The sequence below is a fragment of the Aquarana catesbeiana genome, linkage group LG08 (assembly GCF_042186555.1).
Source record: "Aquarana catesbeiana isolate 2022-GZ linkage group LG08, ASM4218655v1, whole genome shotgun sequence".
NCBI lineage: Eukaryota > Metazoa > Chordata > Amphibia > Anura > Ranidae > Aquarana > Aquarana catesbeiana.
The window spans coordinates 54,716,315-54,733,518 of record NC_133331.1 but is presented as its reverse complement, the minus strand read 5'-3'; the positions used below and the strand labels follow the sequence as shown (position 1 = coordinate 54,733,518).

At 41.3% G+C, this 17,204-nt stretch overlaps 1 protein-coding gene across 1 annotated transcript in view; it reads right to left on the bottom strand.

The window, feature by feature from the left end:
* NRAP (nebulin related anchoring protein) overlaps positions 1–17,204 on the bottom strand; it is a 140,772-nt gene that overhangs the window by 17,923 nt on the left and 105,645 nt on the right. Inside the window, exons 31-38 of the mRNA XM_073595871.1 lie at positions 16,789–16,893; positions 14,200–14,298; positions 13,056–13,160; positions 11,736–11,843; positions 10,735–11,046; positions 5,431–5,535; positions 4,330–4,428; positions 3,572–3,676 (exon numbers count right to left, since the gene is read on the bottom strand). Coding sequence (XP_073451972.1) covers positions 3,572–3,676; positions 4,330–4,428; positions 5,431–5,535; positions 10,735–11,046; positions 11,736–11,843; positions 13,056–13,160; positions 14,200–14,298; positions 16,789–16,893 — 1,038 coding nt within the window. The remainder of the gene's footprint in view (positions 1–3,571; positions 3,677–4,329; positions 4,429–5,430; positions 5,536–10,734; positions 11,047–11,735; positions 11,844–13,055; positions 13,161–14,199; positions 14,299–16,788; positions 16,894–17,204) is intronic.

Genomic DNA, 17,204 nt, shown 5'->3' with positions numbered 1-17,204 from the left:
GTAGCAGTGACATCATCACTGTACTGTTCATAGCCTGTGCAGAGCTGTGGGAGGCGCCCAGCAGGCTCCACCCACTACAGGTTGCTTGTAGAAGACTACAGGAAGGGGCGGAGACAAGACCAGTCACCCTGCACAAGGAGGGAGCAGCAGTGAGCGGTCTTTATTACAGGAAAAGTCTCACACTAGATTGCTGCACAGATCTGGAAGAAATACACAAATCACACCGAGATTCAAGGAAGAATACACAGCACATTGCAATGTATGGAATGTATTTTAATCTGTGACTCTTTTCAAGAGATTTTTCATCACTTTTTGACCCTGTGACATCTCAGTAGAAATAACAGAGGCAGTTGTCACTGGCACAGGAAGGCATGGACAGCATGGGTGGTGAAGGAATAGAATTTCCTGCATTGTTTTTGTTTTTAAATGGGTATCACAGGGATAGAACATCAGGAAAAATCTTCCCAATGGAGTCACAGACAGAAAAAAAAAAAAAAACCTAATGAAAATTGTATTTTTTGGCTATAAACATACACTATATTGCCAAAAGTATTGGGACGCCTGCCTTTACACACACATGAATTTTAATGGCATCCCAGTCTTAGTCCGTAGGGTTCCATATTGAGTTGGCCCACCCTTTGCAGCTATAACAGCTTCAACTCCTCTGGGAAGGCTGTCCACAAGTTTTAGGAGTGGGTCTATAAAAATGTTTGACCATTCTTCCAGGTGCACATTTGTGAGGTCAGGCACTGATGTTGGATGAGAAGGCCTGGCTCGCAATCTCTGCTCTAATTCATCCCAAAGGTGTTCTATCGGGTTGATGTCAGGGCTCGGTGCAGGCCAGTCAAGTTCCTCCACCCCAAACTCGCTCATCCACACTATATTGCCAAAAGTATTGGGCAACCCCTCCAAATCATTTGGTGGAGGGGGGGGGATTATGGCCCCTTAGTTCCAGTGAAGGGAACTCTTAAGGCGTCAGCATAGAAAGAAATTTTGGACAATTTCATGCTCCCAACTTTGTGGGAACAGTTTGGGGATGGCCCCTTCCTATTCCAACATGACTGCCCACCAGTGCACAAAGCAAGGTCCATAAAGACATGGATGAGTGAATTTGGGGTGTAGGAACTTGACTGACATGCACAGAGTCCTGATCTCAACCTGACAGAACACCTTTGGGATGAATTAGATTAGAGACTGCGAGCCAGGCCTTCTCGTCCAACATCAGTGCCTGACCTCACAAATGCGCTTCTGGAAGAATGGTCAAACATTCCCATAGACACACTCCTAAACCTTGTGGACAGCCTTCCCTGAAGAGTTGAAGCTGTTATAGCAGCAAAGGGTGGGCTAACTCAATATTGAACCCTCCGGACTAAAAATGGGATGCCATTAAAGTTCATGTGAGTGTAAAGGCATGTGTCCCAATAATTTTGGCAATATAGTGTAGCTGTCCTTAGCTATGTGCATCCTGTGTGGTAACATCCTGTGATCGCCCACCACTACAAATTTACCGTTAAAAATTTTGGATGCTAAAATATAAAAACCAATATACCATCTCAACAGGCATATTTCAGTAACTCTGTCAAGAATTGATCAATGGTCAGGCTCAATGCACTGAAATGCAAAAAGTGGACACGTTTCCTCAACATGCATTGGGGTCAATAATGAACGCTAAATTAAGGAGGTTTCTGGTGTTTTTGTGGGTACAATGGGCTTTAATAAGTGGTTACTGAGGGATCTGAAAGCTCGTTTTCGCTTAACTCTGACTTTTTCTTGTGCCCGAATTGCCCCCTTATTAGTTGGGAATGTTAGATAATGAGGAACAGAGGGACCCTCATGCAACCTTACTCAAAGGAATAAAATAATGTGAAAAAAAAAAATAATTCTTGAATTTCTACATTTTTTTAATTAATAAAAGTGTATATGAGTTGATTTTTTCATTAATTAGAAAGTATGTGGCTCAGATTTTTATATATTTTTTATTAATTAAAGTCTATGTGAGTTGAATTATTTTTTTTTTCAATGATTAAAAAGTATGTGAGTTGAATTTATATATGTTTTTATTAATTAAATGTATGTGTGTTGAATTTCTTTTATTAATAAGTGTGTGTGTGTGACTTGAATTTTTTATACTTTTATAAATTAATTGTATGTGAGTTGATTTTTTTTAATTGATTTATTCATTAAATTGTACGTGACTTGAACTTTCATACATTTTTATTAATTAGTGCGTATGTGACTTGAATTGGAATATTTTTTTTTATTGATTAAACTGTATGTAAAGCTAAAAATGGTTTTTTTCCTGGCTTTAGATAGAGTGGGGAAACAATAGAACCCTTGCTGAGATTTTATTGCAAAGCTGTGTTATAGAGATTCCCCTCACTTCCTGTCTGGATAACAATAATTTCACCAGACAGGAAATTAGAGAAAATCTGCAACAGAGACAGAGAAAAATAAATGTCCAATAGAGGGTCAAACCTTTTCCTACTTTATTAAAAGAAAAAAAAATGTCTATCTGCTGTTGGAGGCTTCCTATCACCTCTAATCTGCTAAAAATGAATGACACGAAGTGGCGGTTGTCATTGACATAGCTTTGTTTATTAACAAAGCCAGATCATCATGGCACTGGTTTGGTGATCACATGACTTTGTTAGACAAAGAAAACCGTGTCATTTTTTTAAGCAAGTTTTTGCATAACCAGTCTACCTAGTGTCTGGTAGCAGAGCCAGTTTGCATTGGTAAAGTTTTTCCCCTTTTAACCCCTTTTCCTAAACATAGAACAAAAATCAATTGTAAAAACACACAGAAGGGTGCAAACGCCTAGTGCATTGCCACCGCCACTTTTTATTAAATATAACAGTCAAAAACATACTCATGAACAAAAACAGGAACAGGCATATCAAATCACAACTCTAGCCATGAGGTGGTGTCATGTAACCATGTGTGCCAAAGTTGGAAGGTTGACGTGTTTCTGGGGAAATGCCCTCTTTTTCCAAGCGGTTTAGCTCTGAAGAAGGGGGCATGGCCCCCGAAACATGTCATCCTACCAACTTTGGCATACATAGTTAGATTACACGGCTGGAGTTGTGATTTGATTTGATGTGCCTGTTCCTATTTATGTTGGTGTGTAGGTTTTTGACTTTTATATTTAATAAAAAGTGGTGGTGGTGATGCATTACGAGTTTGCACCCCCTGTGTGTTTTTACAGTTTCTTTGGAGATTTCCCAGTATGAGGAGGGCTGAAGTGGGTGAAGCATTACGAGTTGTGACAACTCCGAATGTAATACAGCTTGAGTGCTGAAGTGTTTGATCTTTTCTGTAAATATCAATTGTAATTTGAACCAGCTTTTAATCGCAGAAATGGTCAAATGTATAAAGTTGACATATAAAGGTTTTCTTAATCTGTTTACTTTTGCAGTGAAAAACGGGTAGAAATTTCAAGAAAATGTTCAAAGAAAATTTCAAGAAAATGTTCTGTGTGTATAGTCAGCACTAGAGAGCAAGGGAAGAGACCGATCGGCATTGACGTGTAATCAGGCTACTAGCATGGGATCTTGGTCCCAATGGTACTTACGTCACTTATTTGTGATGCGTTGATTCGAGCCCGTATAAAGTCAGGGTGGTCTGGAGGTAGAGTGCATTGGTGCAGAGATTCCTGATCTCCAGATTTATACAATCTCTGGAAAACACAAACAGAAATCTCATGACAATAAACATGGTAAGGCAATATCATCTGGTGCTACCAAATTGAATCATTCAACATTTTTACTGTACAATGCACAAGCAGAGGTTAGAAAAACTGAAATTCTGCAGGACAAAAATAAGGTTTTATAGTTTTCATTTACGCCAAGATGCTTATATGTGGAAATTTCCGCAAAGGATTAGTAATTCTGAGTTGAAATCAATTTTGTCAAAGTTACTACACTCTTCCCTACTTCTCATGATCTTTATAAATGAGCCGCCTGTGGGCCATAGATACAACAGGGTTATTGACCAATCTAGCCAAGAATCTTACATTTAAGAACAAGATAAAACCAAGATATGCAATGCCATGACTTCTCCCCTGCGCCCTTTTTGGATGATCAAAGTTGCATGTTTAGGAAAAAGTTTTGGGCCAACTTTATTGGATAGTGGTGGGGTCAAGCCTACGTGTCTGGCAGTCCTCTGATGTCTGCTGCACTACTCTGTTCAAAGTTTAAGTGTGGAATATACTATATCATTGGCGACCCATGCATCTTTTTTCATCTACAAGTAAGTTAAAAACAGGTAATCCCTTATTAACACGTGTAATCTCAGTGCTTTCTTTCAACAGTAGCAGGAAGAGGGTCTTACATCACTGCATTGGAGGTAGCTGTTCTTTGCATGAAGCAATCCAGGAGAGTCGGTCACTGCGGTAAACCCTATCGAGCCCGGGCTCTGACGGTATTTGGTCTGTAAAACATAAATCAAGCTGTCAGCATCATAACCAAAGATTTACAACCCAACCACAGCCAAAACTTTCTGTTTAGGAAATAATGGGATCTCTCTTGGCAAATCTGCTGAAGAATCAGGTTTTCAGAAGTTAGATGCTCATCTCTAGACACAGTTGGATAGACACCTGATCTGTGTCCTGTCAGAGACAAATGTTTTGCTCTTGACTTAGCTAGACTTGTACTTTTCCATTGCAGTTTTTCTTCCCTTGTGATACTATGCATTGCAAAATGCTTTTATTAAAAATTGTTATACTACCTTACTGTTACAGTACACTCAGGATCCCAGGCAGGTCCTCCAGAACTCTCAGAAATTCTACCAGGACTTCCAATGATATTAGTAAATCCATGTAAGGACTTCCAATGAAACTCACAGAATCCTGACTTCCATAGTTCCTAGTAATGTTGCTGTTAGAATCCTCTAACAGGGAATTTTGGATCCATCCTTTGAAATGGCTGGTGCTGTATCTTATCACCTGCTACCTGAGAACTAAAGAGCTTTAATAATTTCCTGACAGTTGTCTGTTTGTTGCCACGCCAGATTGACTTGACTATTCTCTCGCCTAGCCTGCCTGAACCTGACTATTGTCATGTAACATAGCCTCTCCGTTCCAGCCACCCTGTGGTAGGGAAATCCTGAGGGCCATAACCTGATGTCAGTGTGCAGTAAAGTAAATCAGGGCCAATAGGGTTCCTGGCCCATCTCTACCATCAGGAGCTCCTGTAAAAACGAACTGATGCCTAGATTCCATGCCATGGATAGGCTTATATCACCTGTCAGGGGGCACTACAACATATACAAGCTACCCAGCAGAAATTGTAATCAGTCACCAATCTGAATTTAAAAAAATATATACAAGTGAAGTCAATGTCTAATAATCTAAAATGTTCCATATCAGGAAGTGGACAATCGACTCCATAAATATGGATGCTGTTGCGCTCTCTTTTCACAGTTAATACAGACCTCACTGATGAGCTCTCCGGCCTTCTTGGCGCCCTCGATCTGTGGAGACCCTGATGCCTCCCAGCCGACTCCCCTCATAAAGTTTAAGTCCGATTTGTAGCGAGTCTGCAGAAGAAGAAGAATGGGATAATTAGGTTTAATAGAATCTCCCCAAAGGAACAGACATCAAACATCATTCCTTCTTTGTAAACCAGAGCCATTGAATAATAGAGAGAACAGGGCCCACTGCGCCAAGTCTGGCACGGGGGGAATAAATATTTATTGTATAATCATTACAGCTGGCTTTCACTCACATATTTATTTAACACTGGTAATGTGCGCAGAAAATAAATGAGATACTGATTTATTATTAATGTCAAAAGCCATAAGATCCCCTTTATCCAGGCAAAGTAGACATTTAAAGGGATATTCCATGTGACAGGTGGTCTCTCACTTAGCCTGTACATTTATTGATTCAATCCAACTATTCTGCACCGTTTCATGTCACTGTCACGGGTCTGAACATAATGGGTAGGCTACCATAATGTGAACTGTCTGTGGTATAGTGAATGGACAGACTGCATTTTCAATATATGGAGTGTCTCATTGATGTCACTGGTCTTTATTGATTGGATAGGCTGCGTTCTCAAGTATCTGAAGAGTCTTGTGATGTCATTGGTCTCTAGTGAATGGATAAGCTGTGTTCCCATGAATCTGAAGAGTCTTGTGATGTCACTGGTCTCTAGTGAATTGATAGGCTGCATTTTCATGAATATATAGTGTATTGGTGATGTCATTGGTCACCAGTGAATGGGTAGGCTGTGTTCTGATAAATGTGAATTGTTTTGGTGATGTCACCAATAGGGATGAAGTTTGGATTCACCCCTAACATGGGTTCAAGGTGAATCCTGCGTGTTCAAGATCTGTGATGCAAGCTAATTTCTGTGCAGATTCACTCAGAATAATTTTTTAAACCACAATGCACTGAGTGGCCTTCGAACTATGGTCAGCGGGTTTAGAATGGCCAATGGCTTTTGGTTAAGCAAAGCCGCTCACTATAAATGTAAGGGGCAAGAAGCAGCCATTGTGTTACTGGATTGGAAGCTGTTGTAGGGGAAGCTGACAAACTGTATAGAGAGAGAGATTAGACTCAGGTAAGCTTCTTTCAGATCATTGGTAAAAACAGGTGGCCAAGCTGTTGTTTTACTGGGGCCCTGGCCACCCACTGGAAATGTAACATAACAGCAGGATGGGGCTGTTCACATGCCTTTTTTGTAGAGTAGTTTGCCTATTAGCCCTAAAAAAATGGCCAGAAAGATCTGCTCCCCTATAGATTTAAATGGGATTTACCTCTGAGTTCGGGTTTGCCAAATTTCAAGCTACATACACCTAACTTCTGGTGAATCGATTCTGGGCAGATTGTCCCATCACTAATTACTGGTCACTAGTGAATGGCTAGGCTGCATTCTCATGAATATAAGTCTCAGTGATTAACTGGTCACCAGTGAATGGATAGACTGTGTTTTCATGAATCTGAAGCATCTCGGTGAAGTCACTGGTCTCTAGTCATTATTCAATAATAAGAATGCGTTCTTATAAATATGAAGAGCCTGAGTGAGGTCACTGATCTCCAGTGAATGGATTGGCTACGTTTTCATGATCATAAAGCATCTTGGTGATGTCATTATTCGCTAGTCAATGGATAGGATGCATTCTCATAAGTATGTAGAGTCTCTGTGATGTCACTGGCCTTCAGCCAATTTAAAGGCTTCTTTCTCATGAATATGAAGCATTTCAAAGAGGTTACTGGTCTCTAGCCAATGGATAGGCTTCGCTCTCAACTTTAAAGTGTTTGGTGATATCACTGGTTTCTAGGAATGGTTTGGCTGAGTTTTCATGAATATAAAGCATCTCAGTGATGATGTTGGTCTATAGCCAAGGAAAAAAATTGTGTTCTCATGAAAATGAACCATCTTGGTGATGTCACTGACTCTAGCCAATGGATAGGCTGTGTTCTCGTGAATATGAACCATCTTGGTGATGTCCCTGACTCTAGCCAATGGATAGGCTGTGTTCTCATGAATATAAGGCGTCTTGGTGATGTCACTGATCTTTAGTGAGCAGATAGGCTGTATTCTTATGAATATGAAGTCTCTAGTTAATGTGTAGGTTGTGTTCCCAGTGATGGTCTCTAGTTAATGGGTAGGTTGTGTTCCCAGTGATGTCGCCGGTCTCTAGCCAATGGATAGGCTGCATTCTCATGAATATGAAATGTTTCAGTGATTTTAGTGGTCTCTGAGGAATGGGCAGTTTGCATACTCATGAATATGAGGCGTCTTAGCAATGTCACCCATCTCTAGTAAACAGGTGCTCTTAAAATACATTCTCCAAACGTGGGAAAGCCGTAAAGGAGAAATCTTGTGGTAAGTTGCAATTTCCAGCTAGATTGGAAGTGTGTGATATCCATTTTTCAGCACGATATACTTTCAATCCAAGATGATTAGAGATATAAAGAGCGTCTTTGATCTGTATTAATAATTTAATTGGATCTTATTCATTTTCCATGCACATCAAACCTCAGAGAGTGAAGCTGTTTGCATTTGTTCACACGACACTTCGGTAAATAATAAATCATGTCTGATATGAGAGAGAGACCTCAAGTGAATTAAGCGAGCTTGTTTCTTCCCATCAAGAATTCCTTGTGTTGTATTATTTTCACAGAGCTTAATTAATAATGGGGACGCTAATCACTTCACTCCTGCGCTATGTAAAGTGTCATCTCGCTGCAATTACAGGACCTTATTCCTGCTAATAAACTCAATGCCGACAATTGCACACTAACATAATTCAGCGGGGCGAACTTTTAGCTGTCATGCTTTGTCTGTTCCAGGGCGTAACGCACTGAAATAGTTAGGGAACAAGTCATTAAAGTGGAGTAAAAAGTAAAAGTGTCCCACTTTCCTAACTATTGCGAAACAAAGTTCTGACAAAGTCATTTAAGATTAACCTGTTCTAATAAACTCACATTCTGATATTGAAGGCCGAACACAATTACATAGTGCTGTGAGTGCGAAGGATGTAATGGGATTGGTGCAGTTGTCTCAAGAAAAAGAACAGAGTTTGTAAGTAATACTTATTATTAAAGGGTCAGTCCACCTAAAAATAATATTTCATTGTCAAATCACCTAACAGTCTATGCTATCTTCCAGGGACTGCTTGTGCTGAGTACCTGGGTCTGCACACCTGTTGGTCCATTATGAGGGGTCATGTTATGGTCCATTATGAGGGCTCACCATTCCTATGCTGAGTTCCTGGGCCTGCACGCTTTATCTCCCCATTATGAAGGGTTACCACTTTCCCTGTGCCGAGCTCCTGGTTTTCAAACCTGCTGTGCCTATTATGAGGGGATCCCACCATCCCTGCACTGCGTTTCTTGGTCTGAACACTTGCTGTGTCCATTATGAGAGGTGCCCACCGTCCCTGTGTTGAGTTCCCAGGTCTGAACACCTTCTGTTCCCATTATGAGAGATTCCAAACTTTCCTGTGCCAAGTTCCCAGGTCTACACACCTGCTATGTCCATTAGAAGGGCCTTTATTATCCCTGCACAGTGTTCCTGGCTTTGCACACCTGTTGTGCCCATTATGAGTATTCCCCACTATATATGCATTGAGTTCTTATGTCTGTACACCTGCTGTGCCCATTACTAGGAGCCCCAACTATCCCTGCACTTTGTTTCCAGAATCTGCACACCTGCACGTATTGTAGGGGCTCTATATAGGATGGCATTTCTGCTGTGGAGGAGGTTCTTTATGGAAAGAGTAGTTGAGCTGTGGAGAGGGTTCTAGTTATTGAAAGAGTAGGTGAGCTTTGGAAAGAGTTCTTTATGGGAAGGATGGTTAATCTGTGAAAGGGGTTCTTAGGAAATGTTACGTCTTAGGAAATAGGAAATGTAGCTGACTGTGGAGGGATTTCCTTATGGGAAGTTTAGTTGAGCTGAAGAGCTTAACTAAATGATAAACATAGTGAAGCTGTGGAGAGGTTTCTTTATGGGAAGAATAGTTCATATGTGGAGGTGGTTCTTTTTTATAATAGTGGCTACTCTCATTGATGAAGCTTGAGGGGTCGCAGGGGTTGACCTCCTTTTCACATTACATTGTGTCACTGAAGAAAAGCACTTGCCGTCACATCCTGCATAGGTAATTTAGTAAACTCAGAGGGCCGGGGGCCTCTGAGTTTCCAGTTTCACCTACACTGGCTGACAGGGGGGCCCAAGTCAACTTTTGCATCAGAACCCACAAGCTTCAAGCTATGCCTCTGGTTGAGCTCTACTGTTGGAGCTTCTGAGAGACTTAATTTATCATACATGTGCCTTTGTTCAACCTAGATAATGTAACTGATGGTCATGATCCCACCTCCACCATATACTGTACACATGACACATCTTCCCTTGCTGTGATTACCTGCCTTAAGCTGAGCTTTCCTTGGTTAAATTTAGTGTTTGCAGCTAGGCTGTAACCAGCCTGAGCTCTGTTTATGTTTTATGTTTCTGTGTTCATTTGGTTACTCCTAAACTCAGAGTTATCTCCAATAGTTAGTGCGAGAAATAACAATGTATTGAATTATTAATATATATCTGCCTTAGACATCACTGAGGGTTTTATTCCAGTGATTTGGGCTGAGGGAATAGATACGTATTTGGCGAAATCTTCGAGAAGGGTACTTCCCTACCAGGCTTTTGCTTAGAGAGGATGTCTTTGCCTGAGCCAAGGACCAAGAAATCTAAGGTGGCCTATGCTAAGACTTGGAAGATCAAGAAGGTAAATGCTTGTTGGAGCATCTTCAAAGGCACCTACTATGCAGAATTGTGTCTGGGAGAATTTAGGGAAAGCAGCTACCAGATGCACATGGCATGAAGACCTCATTACTCAACTCTTTAAGGTACTTGTGACTACGCTCCTAGAGTCAGAGGACACATTCCAATAGGAGGCTGCTACTGCAGTATCTAGGGCCACCGATAGAGGTATAAAGCATCCATTGTAACAGGGAGCCTGCTACTGTTGAATCTATGGCCACCAATAGTCGCTCTTTTAAAGGAAACCTTTGTAACTGGGAGGTTTCTACTGAAGGATCTAGGGTCCCCATTAACTTTGATATTTCCGGAAGGCTGCTACTAGAGAAGTTAAAGCCACCAGTCATTTTAATCGCTGATATAATCAGGCACAGAATAGTTTGCTATTTTTGAGCATCCTGTATAAATCAACAGTTCCTACTGGGTTGAGTGCTACACTTCCATTTTATAAACCAGTGTACTGTGTAGTGTGTACCTCGCTCTGCAGTTGGTGAGCCCTCTTGGCCCACTGGAGCTTCATGTCCTCTGGTTCTGCTGTGTAATGGTGGAGTAGCACCTTGTAGTCCTGGTCACTGGCCAGCGCCTGGGCTCTCTTTGCATGGACCAGGTCCAGCATGTCAGAGGAGAGGTGGTACTGAGATCGGTGGTGCTGGGAATCCAGTTTGTACTCGCGCTCGCTTTGCAACTTGGCAACACGAAGGCAATGCAGCATCTTGGGATCATCCAGAATGCTCCGAGAGCCAATAAGCTTTCCTTTCTCCGAGATGTATTCGTGTCTGTATGTGTACTGTGGAGGAAGATCACAAACATCACATTACACTCACCCCAGCAGAGTATCTTTATATGGAGTTCTAGAAATGGGAGCATCAATAAAATTAATTCCTTTCTTTTAATTTTTTTGTTGGTGTTCATTAATAGATAATCACAAAGCAGGGTGATGACTACATTGGCTTGCTGACATGCTTTCACTGTCCAATCAGCAAGCTGGGATGGGTTGGTAACCAAGTTGTATTCTTCAAAATGAGGTGGAAAAAAGTGAAGTCACCAATCTGACTATGTTGTCTGGATTACAAGACTGGCTAAAGAAAATTACAAAAACTATGGGGAATCAAGACAATTCTCAGATACAAAATATTTCAGCTTCATATTTAGTGGTTTAAATGGAATTTAATTAATGTAAATATTATTAGGGGATTATATATTTATATGCTCACTGCACAGACTGCTTCCTGCTTAGTGTTCCTACACAGTGACTGTGCTTTACTGCTTTTCTCCAATCACTTTCTCGGATATACAGATGACCACTAAATAGAAAACTTACAAACCAGTATACATAACACAATAATGAAAACATGGAGCAGCTAGAGAGTGACAAGAAGAAACCAGGTCAAGATTTTTCCAGCTAAATGTTACAATTGTAGACGTGTACTGAACGCATGCTAGATTTTTCCTTCTTTTTCGCCATGTTGTACTCACATCACTAGCGATTTTACCCGAGGACTTGGCAGTTTGGAACTGGAGTGCATCCATGGTCAGCTTGTGGCCCTGAGCCCTCGCATTGAGCCAGGATTCTCGATATTTTATCTGTCAATAGAGTATGTGAGCAATAATCAGATACAGCAGTACAGTCATTTAGTAAACACAACTTAGAAAGAATCTGGGTTTCCCTATGTATGCATTGATGTGTAACCAATGTAGATCAGAGGTCCCAACCCCTTCCTATTGCCAGCCAACTTAGGTATCCTTGGGCATGGGATGCAAAAAGCAGACCAGTGCTCATAGACCACCTCGCACTCTGCCCCCACTGCTGTCAGGAAAACCTACCAAGGGAATCCATGCAAGTGAAACAAGAGTCCAAGCCCAAACATTGCACGGAACAGAGAAGGCAATTGGTGGGGTCTAATCCATCTGACAAGTACCCCATTTTGAAGTCTATGAATGACAGGACATACAAGCCACTGGGAGAAACACCTGTGTGCAATAGAGGAAACGTATTCAAAACACCTGGCCAATTGAATACCTTGTATTAGCTGGAGAGAAGAAAAGAGGTGGCATATAAACAACTGGAGAACCAGAACTGGTTTCCCATCATTTCTGTACTGTGTTCCCAGGTAGCACACCAGCTGCACCCATTATGAGGGTTTCCACCATCTCTATGCTGAGTTCCCAGATCTGCACACCTGCTGTGCCTATTATGAGGGATTCCTCCTTCCCTGAACTGAATTCCAAGATCTCCACACCTGCTGTGCCCATTACAAGGGGTTCTCATCAACCCTGTATTGAATTTCTGGATCCGTACATCTGCTGTGCCCATTATGAGGGGTTCCCTCCATTCCCGCACTGAGTTCAGGGGTCTGTACTCCTGCTGGGCGCACTGTGAGGGGTTCCACATCCTTGCGTTGAGTTTGTGAGTCTGTACCCCTGCTGTGCCAATGAGAAGCTCCCACTATCCCTGTGCTGAGTTCTCAACATCCCTGCTGGATTATTTAATAATTTCATACTATGGGAGAATGTAACAGGAGGATCTAGGACATTCAAAGAAATACCTCATGGGGGGTGTAGGATACACCGAGCTGGGCAGAGACACCAAAAATTCCCAGGTGGACAGGAGTAGATCTCATCCCACTGTGGGAGCATCCGAAGACATATAAGAAGCCAGGGGCTTAGTCAGTCCACCAATTTTCACTTGTAACTAAATGGAATCTTTAGAGGGACTGACCCTTTATATCTGAATGCTCTCAATGGATGTATTATGAACTGTTATAATACAAAAATTTCTGAGGTTGGCTCACTCACATCGCTGAGATTGGCAGCATTGAGTTTGGCACGGACGTGCTCCGGTAATTCCAAAACGGTGGTGTAATGATGAAGAATGTCTTCGCCGGCTGCTTTATAGAGTCGCTGGAAAGGAAATAATATTGTTAGTAAATAATGTCATCTCTTACATGTAATATAATAGGACTGGGTTCCCCTTTCCTCCCTTATCAATACACAAATCACAAAAAAGAAAAAAAAAAAAACCTTTTTGGTTTTCAGACCCATTTTAGACCCATTGATATAGTCAGTAGGTCACTGTGCAGGCAGATTATGGCTGCTGTGAGGGGCCGGCAAGGTGTTGTATATAGCAGGTAAAGGGCCCCTTTTTATGCCCCCTCTGGGTTGTTGTGCTATTTCTAGGTTGGCACCATAGTTTTTGAAGAGGGATCTACAGTAGTTGAGTTTTGGAGGTTGAGAGAAGTTAGAGCATTTGGTGGAGTGAAATGAAAATGTTAGCTTGCCCTAGTGGGATAGTGGGGGCTGGTTTGAAAACATGCAAAGGCCTACTGTGCAGTTTTCCCCTTTGGGACCATTTCCCCCAGAGTGGCAGAGCCAAGAGAGCTGGAAGCCTTAGTGGAACAGGACTTGGTTCCAGACAAGAAAATATTAGTGGTCTAGTTTAGGAGAGTCAGCCTGTTGTGGAAAAAAGGGTCATCCTGTGGTGCCATGAGCCAGTAATTTAGGACCCTCATTTTACGTGGGCCCAGGTATTCTTCTGGACTCTCTCAAAGACTAGATCTGAAGCCATCAGAAGCAGAGGGGCCTCTCCTGTGTGTGTATGGATGTTTACCAATAAGGACTGAAGGCCATGGAGTATGAACCAGAGTGGTGGTGACATTTAGGTATTGAACCCTCTATCACCTAAAATGTGCAGTAGGCCATGTGGCAGGAACTGGATTAACAGCCAACCCAATGTAAATTGGGCTGCCATTCAAAATGACTGGCACCACAACACAGTTATCTGGACATTATAGAGCGTGTGGTAAAATGTACATCTTATCCCATGTTACCGCAATACAAAAATGTGCACTATACAGTATTACTAATTTTTGAAAATTAATATTATTAATAAAAATTTTCTCAGAGGCCCAACGATTGGTGGGAATCTGGTGGTACCTCTTACCTCATTGGTTATCTTGTTGCTGAATTTGGCATGCAGAAGGTCCACAGAGTCAGTGATTGTCGTGTATTTCAGGTGGCAGGGCTGTTGTCGGTATTTGGTCTGCAGTTCGAGAGATAAGAATTGGAAGAGTGAAGCCTTCAGTTTAATCAGTTTAATGAAGTTTAATCAGTTTATAGTTTGACTTCCCTGTTCCACCCCTCCTTCCTATTCAACATGCTAATGACATTTTTAAATAAAACATTTTTCGATTTTCACTATATACTTTAAGTTAGACCCAGGGATGCCAGTAACTTTTTTTTTTTTTGCTGTGATTTTCTCTGCTGTCCTGATACACAACAGAATTTGAAGATTCCCTCTTAGACAGTTGTCAGTGAAACAGTTCAGCTCTCAAACCTGTACAACAAAAGCAATTTAGTGTGGACAAGAGAGTCCCCACCAAATTTTTACCATTTTTCCAGCAAATCATAGGCTATATTATAGTGCTACTCTTTTCTGCCCCCTGGATTAACGAGGACTATGTCTTTTTTTCCTGCTAGAGCGCTCTGCATTTTTATTTTTATTAATGAAACATATTTTTATTTTTTACTTATTTTATTTTTATTTTTTTCTGGGGACTCTCTTGTCCACACCAAATTTCTTTTGCTACATAGCTCCTTTTGCTACATTGGGCAGGAACCCCGTCTTACTATGACGAACCGGTTGATACTGTATTTATTTGGTGAGGGTGGATTTTAGGACTTTTTTACCTCCTCTTTTTTTGCTCAAACCTGTACAACCTCTATGGACCAGAGCGATTTTTATATTTTTGTTATGGGCCTTATTGTCTGCAATAACTTTTTCATCATTTAAGATAAGTTATATATATTTATTTTTAGGACAAAAAAAAGTCTCTCTTGGCTATACTGTCTTCCAAAAAGAATTTTCTTTTTTTATGCAATCCACAGACAAAAAAGGTTCAAAAACAGAAAAATACACACTTTGGTCGGTGTTAGTTAAAAAAAAATGTTGTTATTGTAGATTAAAAATATACACTTTACTCTAAAGTTTGTCCTGTTGAAAAGTTACGTAAAATTGTTATTTTGAGATGAAGCATTGCAGAGTAATTTACAAATTAAATAAAAGGGTCTTTTTTTTAACCTTTGAAAATTTAATGACCATAAAAATGAAAACACAAAAATAGTAGAATATAAAATAGTAGAATATAAAAATCAGCATGAAAATAAAAGTTATGGGGCGGAAGGAAAGAAGGAGTTAACTGCGTTAACAAGGACTGAATGGGGTAAAAGTAAGAGGTAAAAAGGGGTTAAATAGGAAGACATTTTAAGTTATTTATTTTTATTTATTTTTTACTTGTTAAGTTACTTTAGCCCTTGTTCACACCTGTGCAATTTTTCATGCAATTTAACAGTTCCAAATCGCGACAAGTAACACCCCATTGCTGGCAATGGAAACCTTTCAATCACCGCGACTTATGTCGCAGTGACTTATGGCGCATACATACAGTCAGACTTTTCGACCGGACTTGTCCGACAGACGCCGACGGACCAAATCCGGCGGACAATCCGATCGTGTGTGGGCTTCACCGGACCTTCAGCGGACTTTTCCAGTCGCAAATCTGACGGACTTTAGATTTGGAACATGCTTCAAATCTTTACGTCGTAACTCCGCCGGACCCAGAAATCCGCTCGTCTGTATGCTAGTCCGACGGACAAAAACCCACGCTAGGGCAGCTATTGGCTACTGGCTATCAACTTCCTTATTTTAGTCCAGTGTATGTCATCACGTACGAATCCATCGGACTTTGGTGTGATCGTGTGTAGGCAAGTCCGGTCGTTAGAAAGTCTGTTGAAAGTCTGTCAAAAGTCTGTCGAAAGTCTGTTGGACGGGCTGTAGCTGAAAAGTCCGACCTTGTGTACGCGGCATTAGAAAAAGGTTCCTGCCCTACTTTTTCCAATTTCATTGCGACTTGCATAGACTTCTGTTATACAAAGTCACAAGCCGCAATGAAATCAGGAGGTACAAATTGCACTGATGTGCGGCTTTGATATCGAGCTGAAGTAGCACGATTTCAAAGTGTCACTGGTGTGAACCAGGGTTTAACTGACATCATATGCAGATTAGAGTCCATCACTTTGATATGCAGATGAATGCAACAGATAGATAAAAAGATCAGCATTACTTTGTACCTCTTTATCTCTGCCTAAACATTGTTTATAAACGCTGTATCAGACGGTCATTTTTTTTTTGACAACTGCTGTATTTACACAGCAATTCTCAGCTGTCATTTTGACAGCTGGGTAGAGAGAGCAGCATCATGGTGGAAGGACAGGGCATACTATAACTGCCCTTTGTACATTTTTGAATTTTTTTGGGACATTTGTAGCAAACCCAGTACTGCTTAAAATTTTGGATGTCCTATCACTTTCTATTAAAGATACAGTGATCACCAGTACAAATAGAGAGGGTGAATATCCCCAGCGGGGACACAGGCAAAACTAAAACCCTGACGGGTTCTAAGCTTTCACCACGTCATAAAAAAGTACAAAAAAAAGTTCTAGCTTTAGATATAATCACAAGTAAAATCATTACCTCGCTGATCAGGCCAGATGCCCTCTTCTTTTCCTCAATGTCCAGAGCTCCTGGGATGATGCAGCCCACACCTCTCATAAAATTCAGGTCAGACCTGTACCGGTTCTGCCAACCAGAAGATCAAAAATGTAAAAATAAATTGTTACATTGTATGGTTAAAAAAGAACTTGCATTTGGAGCATTAAAAGAGAAGTATGGGTTGGGTTTTTTTTCCATATTCATACTTGCCTAGGTGGATGCAGCATCAGTCCAATGCTGCATCTGTCCCCCCCCCGGCGTCTCTGCACTGAGAACCGAGCGATCGAACACTGCCGATCACCCGGTTCTGGCAGCTCCCCGAGCAGAGAGCTGGCGACTATCAGCAGCTCTCCGCTGGGATGTGGAGGGGCGGGGAGCGCCCAGATCAGTCTCTCAGT